Source organism: Musa acuminata, chromosome BXJ2-6 (genome assembly GCF_036884655.1).
Source record: "Musa acuminata AAA Group cultivar baxijiao chromosome BXJ2-6, Cavendish_Baxijiao_AAA, whole genome shotgun sequence".
NCBI classification, from domain to species: domain Eukaryota; kingdom Viridiplantae; phylum Streptophyta; class Magnoliopsida; order Zingiberales; family Musaceae; genus Musa; species Musa acuminata.
In genome coordinates, this window is record NC_088343.1 from 977,162 (window position 1) to 985,429 (window position 8,268).

An 8,268-nucleotide genomic window follows, 5' to 3' on the forward strand; every position below is an offset into this window, starting at 1 on the left:
TGTTGAGGTAGGGAGAAAGTGCAATGCTGAAGTTAAAGATGAAGTAGATGTTGACAGATGTGAATTATGATAACAAGGAATTGCTGGTAGTGAAATAATGCCAATGGGGACTTGATGTAAGAATGTGAAGGTTTGTGGTCTTAGGTTGGGACTATGATGATGGCTCATGCCATTTATTTGTTGCAAGAAAATAATGTTCCATTGCTAAGTGTTTGCATGAAATTTATGATAAGTTGAGGGTGTCACCTTGTCATCTCTGCTTGGTATTATTGTGCGCTTTGTTGGATATAGAATTGTGTATGGCATTTCCATTGGAGATGTTGATTTATCTAATTTATTTGCCTTTGTCTTCTAATTATTTGAAAAATTCAAATAAACTTTTAATTGACCTATTATTTCAGTTGGTTAGAGCGTTGTGCTAATAACGCGAAGGTCGCAGGTTCGAGACCTGCATGGGCCATAATTATATATATATAATTTTTTAATTAAAAATTTAATTAGAGTATTTTTTTTATTCATTACATATTTAGTTTAAATATAAAATATTTATATTATTTTATTTTTCATCATCTATATTATTTTTGTTTGCTAAAGTGCATTTTTTTCTAATGAAATGTCATCGTTTGTTGTAATTTATCTTATTTTCTTTTAAAAGAATTATTAGCTTGTTCACATGGACCATAAAGTATAGAAAAAATATCATTTAGTGAACATTTATTTTCTTTTATTTTTTTTGCATCGTGTACCATATTATAAAAAATTATTTAGAGAACTTTCTTGTTATTCATTACATACTTATTTTTAATATAAAAACTATTATTTTATTTATTAAAGTGCACCATAAAATTTGAAAATTTTATTTATATTATATTATTTTTTCATCATCTATATTATTTTTGTTTGCTAAAGTGCATTTTTTTCCTAATGAAATGTAATCATTTAGTGAAAAATTATTTTCTTTTAATTTTTTTTTGCATTATGTTATCGTATTTTATCTTACACTTTATGAAAACAAATATTATTTTGTTCATGAAGTGCTGTACCTAATTCCAACAAAGAGTTGGTGTATGGAAAATTGGTATCTTTGTCACTCTTCAAACTCTTCTATATATTTAAAATGATCATCCTATCTATCACATCCAAAATGTACTGTTGTTCCACAAGTATTGATCAGCCTATCTATCACACCTAACATTTACTGTTCGACAAGTATTGAATAAAAGACATGTTCCAATCATTGTTTTTCTGGTTATAGTCATCTTAAAATAGAAGTGTGTTAGCTTCCATTTATCAGAATTGCTGATAAATCTGACACTGAATTCTCACTCAGCCTTGTTAATCTGAACAGCCACTGTTTTGGGATTTTAAATTATGTTCTTATTACTTTCACCTCATGTATGTATATGATTGGGATTTAATTTTTGAACAAAGGGTTTTATGTTTTGATATAATTTTAAAATTTTTTATCAGTGTTAATCTTTAAATGAGAAATAATCTTAATTTATATTCTTAAAAAAATGTAAAAGAAATTCAATATAAACAAGGTTTGTAAATAGAAAGATAGAAGGATGGATTCAAGGAATCGGTTCAATAGATAAGCACTATAAGCATATAGTTCCAGAAGTAATAATTCCAACACATACATCCAAGTAAAATAGTAGAGTAGAGCATCATATATGGTGTGGTAGAATGGGAACCATTCTCCCCTTATACTTGAAATGGCCATGGCCAGTTCTTGAGCTCCTCCTCGCCGCCGACCTTGGAGCTACGCCTCGCCGGGTCGCCACTCTCGACGTGGGCGTGGTACCGCAGCGCGAAGGCGAGGGTGAGTGCAACCCACTCGAGGCAGAAGACGGCGAGGCCGAGGCTGCCGACCATCTTGAGGATGACCTCGCCATCCTCCTCACGAACGTAGGAGCGGAGCTCGGCGAGGAAGTCGGGGGCGCGGGTGAGGGCGAGGAGGGCGACGGCTCCCTGGAAGATGGCGGCGAGGACGGTGGAGGCCATGTGGGCGGCGTGCCAGCGGGGGGTGGAGGCGGGGGTGGTGGCGCAGGCGGAGGCGGCGGCGACGGCGGTGAGAGCGTGGAGGGCGATGAGGAGGAGGCCGCAGGCCGAGGGGAGGAGGCGGAGGGAGAGGGTGAGGAAGACGCAGCTGGTGGCGGCGCCCAGGAGGGTGTAGTTGCAGAAGAGGAAAGCCTTGTGGGTGTGGCAGTAGTGAGAAGAAGCGGCGGAGAGTCCACCCATTTTGCGGATGAGATGAGCTGTGAGAGAGAGAGAGAGAGAGAGAGAGAGAGAGAGCAGATGGATGGGGGGAGAAGGAGAAGGTGGTGGCATTTTGAAGGAGCTAAAAATTCGAACGTTGGGAGCCAGCGAAGAGCGTTGAAGGGACTACGAGCCGTTTAACAGTAAGAAAGAAGAAAGACATGTGAGTGATCACGTGGAGAGCCGTTGGGTTTTGGATTAAAAATATTCGGCAATATTTCATATATATATATATATATGTATAATGTTATATTTGAAGGGCGTTGCACATGGGGCGACATGACATTCTCCGGTTGGACCGAGGAAGGTATGAATTCTTTTCTTTTGGCTTTAACTATTTTTGCTTCATAGAGAAATGCTGATACACATCTTAGTTTTCATCTTTCTAATGTTATTTCTTTTCATTATCTTCTTACATATACACATCTTTTCTGTTTTCATCTTTCTTATATTATTTCTTTACATAATCTTCTTTCTTTGTTGGTGCTGAAGATTCTTTATGATCATAATCAAAGAAGAATTTGCTACCGATTGCTTTTTCGAACGATTTTTTTTATTAAATTACCTAAAAATACATCTTACGACAACATATCATGCTTTCAGGTATTCTAATCTTTCTTTCCAATTTTAATCTTCTCTTGTTAGATTTCTTAATTGGAATATTTTTATTTGATTTTGTTCTAACAATTTGTAGGAGCAAATACATTATATTCAAACTTGAACCTCAATAGTTGGATTTTTTTGTTTTTTTTTAGGTTGTGACTTCATTAGGACCTATTTGGTTCTACAGGGTTTATCAATCTCCCCTACTATTCAAATACTACAAATATATTTATCTTCTTATCATATTATTAAATTATATAATTATATCTAATTAGGTAAGATATATTATGAATATAATTAAATTTTGATTACGGTTATCGATCAATATGATGTAAATCTAATTATGATAGAATTCATTATGAGATGACCTTGATGAATACGTTATATGATTAAGAGATTATAAATCTTCACTCATCTTTTTTTAGTTATATGAACCAATTAATAAGATATTACAGTTCTTTTCTTATTTTTTTTTGTCACTAAATTCATTGCTCATAACGGTTTTATAAATGATAGGAAGAGAGGAGAAGATGAGTCTAATTCTCATACAGATCAATATCGCTATAGCTTTCGGATTTAATGATGATATGCTGGTAGATCAGATAATAGTTTTCTGAATGACATCAAAAGATATGTATCATAAATCTTATATATATATGATTTTAGATTTTGACATTAAAATTTTTCACATAATAATAATCTTTATGCTTATAATTGATATCAGAGCTATGGTTGTAAACTTAAATACTTTAGGTCTATTTGATAGTATATTTCACTCGTGAAAGGTGATAATCATTTTTTATTTATGATGCATGAATGATTGGTTTATATTGTCGATTTATGTTTTTATCCAATCTATCATATTACTTGCTGGTGATATAAGGTTTTTTATGCTTGATTGGTGGACCACTATTGACAGCTTACTGTCAGACAATAGTATTATTTAGGGTGGCGACATCCGGTGGTTGCTAGCCCAATCGCGAGGAATAATTATGTACACAACACTATGGGGTGCAGTAGCCCTACGATGGCTATAGTAGCATCGCTACCTTTGATAGCTGTGGTGGTTGTGCACTATCGTTATATGCGGTGGCTACACCAATACCATCGTTGCTTGCATCGGTTGTGGCAGTTACAACAATGTCGTTACGGCGACATTTGCTAGCCGTGGCCAATGTCACTAGATGTCGAAGGTCAATGGGGTCATTGGACGATGTGCGTGCACGGTCGCACTATAACTACCTTGGGCGAAGTGGCTGTTGTGCACGATGGTTACGACCATGCCTTGTGCAGCGATTGTGGACAATTTATTTTAATCAAATATTTTAATCAAACTTAATAATTACTACATTTTGATTGTTTGATTGGATTTATATTCGATTAATTAAGTCTAGATCAAATTCAAAAAAAGTCAAATTTTGATTTTTTTTTTATTTTGATTGATTTTAATTTTGATGGGCTTAATTAGGCAAATGGTTGCCCAAATCCATGAGCCCAATTTGGGTAACCTAATTGTAGGCATGTCCAATTAAATAAGGTTGATTGGTCTAATTTAAGGTTTTATACGAAATTAAAAACATATATAAATTATAATTTTCTTTAATAGTTTTCTCATATGACATGATGATAAAATTTTATATGTGATAAATAAAAAATTAGTTATTGTTCTTATATATTTATTTGGTTATTCACATGCATATATTTAAAATTATAAAATAATATTTATTTATTTTTAATAAAAATATGATTTATGATTTATCATGATTACAATTATGAGTTTTTCTTTATAATAATTAATATTTAATAATTATTATGATTATTATTTTATTATTGAACCTTTTTGGTATAAATTATATTACAAATTTTTGATGAATACTATTTGTAACTTATATCTCTAAGTTTTATCTTTTACGTACTAGGTGACTTGGGATGATATATACTTATTGAAATAAAATATAATTTCATACACTCCTTGAGATTATATATTCTTATACTTGTGAGTCACTTCATGTTTTTATTTTTGTAAAAAGAGACATTCTATTACCTTTATAGATAACATATTAAAATATGACTATATATATTTAATTCATGTAAGGTCTCAAATTATTAATATAAGTGTACATAAATGAAGTCGAGGGACAATTAGATACAAAAAGTCAAAATTATGGGAGAGATAAATTTTATGATAGTTATAATAAATCCAATCATCATTCTAATTCTTTTGTTAGATTTTTTAAAAAGTAGGATATTTGTATTAGTATGATTTATGATATGTGCCACAATATAATAGGGTTACTGAAAGATAAAATCGTACTCTTATGGATATGGTTAAGAGTTTGATGGATTATTTTTTGTACTCGAATCAATATAAGGAGAAGCTCTAAGGATAATTATGTATATCTTAAATAAGATTCTTAATAAATCAATTTCATCTACTTTTGAGTTATGGATTGATAGAAAATCTAATTTAAGATATTTATATATTTAGGATTGTCCTATAGGGTCTTCAATTAACATAAAAAGAAATTATATTTAAGGACTATTTATGAATATTTTATAATTTATCTAAAAAAATTCAAAGGGTTACATATTTTATTAACCTAATCATAGTTCGTAGATAATTAAATTTGATAATCGAAGATTCTTAGAAAATAATGAATTAGTGAAAGTGAAAATTTAAAATTTTAATCTTGATATTGAGAAGATATAGGTTGATAATCCTTTATCATTCAAGATATTATTACTACTCAAATTATTAGATGATTTGATAAAGATAATCAATAAAATAATATTAATAAACTCTCATATAATATTAATATTGCTACTAATGATTTTATAAAATAATCACAATTGATAATTTTAAAAATATCTCAAAGAAAAAAAATTATTAATTTTTATTATTATATAGTATATCTATAAGAATTAGATTATAATATAAGAATCAAAAGTATTCCTCATTATTTTCATAAGTTATTAAAAGTAACAATTCTGAAAAGTGATATGATGTAATAAAAAAATTAAAATAAATTATTAAAATAGTATTTAAGAACTCATCGACTTGTCCAATAACTGTAAAAAAGTCTATTATATAAACACTACTTAAAGGGTAATATCAAATGATATAACAATCAGACTTATGGTCAAATGTTTTACTCATGTATCGATCATAATGAGATTTTTCTAGTTTTCTTAAATGAACTCGTTAAAAATCGTTATAACATTACTAACATTATGATTTTGAGTTATATTATAAGAATATAAAAATAAGTTTTGGGGGATCTAGATTTATATGAGTTAATCTAAACAATTCGTAGAGAAAATAAAAAATAATAATTTGGTAAGCATATTTAAACAATCTATTAATGATCTTAAACAAGCTAGTAGATAACGATATATAAAATTTCTTGATATTATTACTTCATATTTAAGATATTTATATCTAAAAATCAACAGGAGCAAGTTTATTATATTGGTATTATATATGGATAATATTTTACTTACCGATCTTAGTTTATTATATTCAATCAAGAAATTTTTTACTGAGAATTTTAAGATGAATGAGAATGAGACATATTATGTTATTGGTATTAAAATATTTAAAGATAAATCTCAAGAATTGTTAGGACTATCTTATAAATAATGTATTGATCAAGTCTTATAGAGATTTAGTATATAACATTATTCAAACAAATGATGCAGTTAAAAAATTTTAATCAAAATAATTTTTTTAAAAATAACTTAGAAAAGAATTAAATAAAAAAATATTATTTATGTGTGCATAGTTGAAAGTCTATTACATGCTCAAGTATATGTGTGATCAAATATTAATTTTTAATTGAGACATTAGATAGATATTAGAGTTATATAAGAAAGAAAATACTGAAGATCACAAAGAATGTAATAAGATATTTGGAATAGACGAATGATTATATACTCACATATATAAAATTAGAGCAACTTGAAATAATAGTATTTTTTAGGTATTAATTTTATAAATTACCTCGATAATAAAAAGTCTATTTTAAAATTTTATAGTTATATTCTATATTAATAAAAAGGCTACTAATCAAGCCTTATAACTATAAAATTTTATCTGAAGACTTGATGTAGTCAAACTTAATTATTAAATATCTGAAAATACTTTGTGATATATCGTAGTAGCTTTCTTATTTATGAATGACAAATACTATTGTAGATTTATGCATTATTATATAAGGTATTTAATAATTAGAGAAAAAAAGTCTAGAGGAAATTAATATCAATTAAAAATTGAGTTTCACTATATTGATTGGCAAGAATATGTTCTTATGATTGGATTTGTGAATAACCCATATAAGATATGGACTATATTGATTATAGATCCATTCATGAAAAAATATGTTCTTATGATTGGATTTGTGAGTAACCATAGAAGATATTGTAATGTATGATTGAATGAATATTATAACTGAGATTCTTATTTACGTGCTTAAAATTATTTGTTTTTGCTATCTTATTTACATTTACGTATGTACATATTATGGTTGAATGTGATAACAGGATTGTCTTAACAAGACAAATTACAAAAGTTATTTTAAATTATATTAAGAACTAATAGTATTGCAGTACATAGAAGGAAGTATGACCTTGATGATATATAACTGTTATGACATACATTACTAATCAAACTTAATGAAGTATTATTATATTTATTATACTAATTAATTTTTTTTATTAAATTCACATGCGTATAAATGATTTTTAAAATTTAAAATCTAATTAGATAAAATTATTTTTTAAATAAATATTATTTTATTTATTTTTGATTTTGAACCCTTTGTATCTTACCAACTAATGATTAATTAAAAAATATTAGATTATGTGATCTTATCTAATTAGGTAAGATATATTATGAATATGATTGGATTATGATTATAGTTATCAAATAATAATAAAAATAATTATGATAGAATTTCTGATAAGACGATCTTAATAGAAGGGATTCTCATAATTATTTATCCTAAATCCTCTACTCTCGTCAATAAAAAAAACAAGACCTTCTAAAAACAACACAAATATTTGGATACGTAAATGCATGAATAAATAAGGATAAATGAATACATGATGATTGAAAAATGATAAATCTTCCTATATCTCCTTTTAATCACATGAACAAATCAATGAGATATTACAAATCTTCTCTCCCTTTCATCTCTAAATATATTGCTCATAACGATCTTATGAAGGATAAATTAAAAAAAAAATTACATATTAATATCACTATAACTTTCTAATCCGACGATAATACACTAGTAGATTAGATAAAAACTTTTTAAATGATATCAAGAAATACACATCATAAATTTAAATATTTTATTATTTAATTTCAAATTTTGATATTAAAATTTTTCATATTATAATAAC

General features: G+C 28.1%; 1 protein-coding gene and 1 non-coding gene across 2 annotated transcripts; one reads left to right on the forward strand and one right to left on the reverse strand.

Moving 5' to 3' along the window:
* The first annotated feature begins 386 nt into the window (after positions 1 to 386).
* On the forward strand, positions 387 to 460 carry TRNAI-AAU (transfer RNA isoleucine (anticodon AAU)). The gene has a single exon. It is a non-coding gene; the product is annotated as a tRNA-Ile (tRNA).
* Positions 461 to 1,569: 1,109 nt separating this feature from the next.
* LOC135613382 (uncharacterized) lies at positions 1,570 to 2,311 on the reverse strand. Its single transcript, XM_065110408.1, has one exon. It carries the CDS (start codon positions 2,242 to 2,244, stop codon positions 1,708 to 1,710), a length of 537 nt encoding a protein of 178 aa, XP_064966480.1. The 5' UTR covers positions 2,245 to 2,311; the 3' UTR covers positions 1,570 to 1,707.
* Positions 2,312 to 8,268: the final 5,957 nt, after the last annotated feature.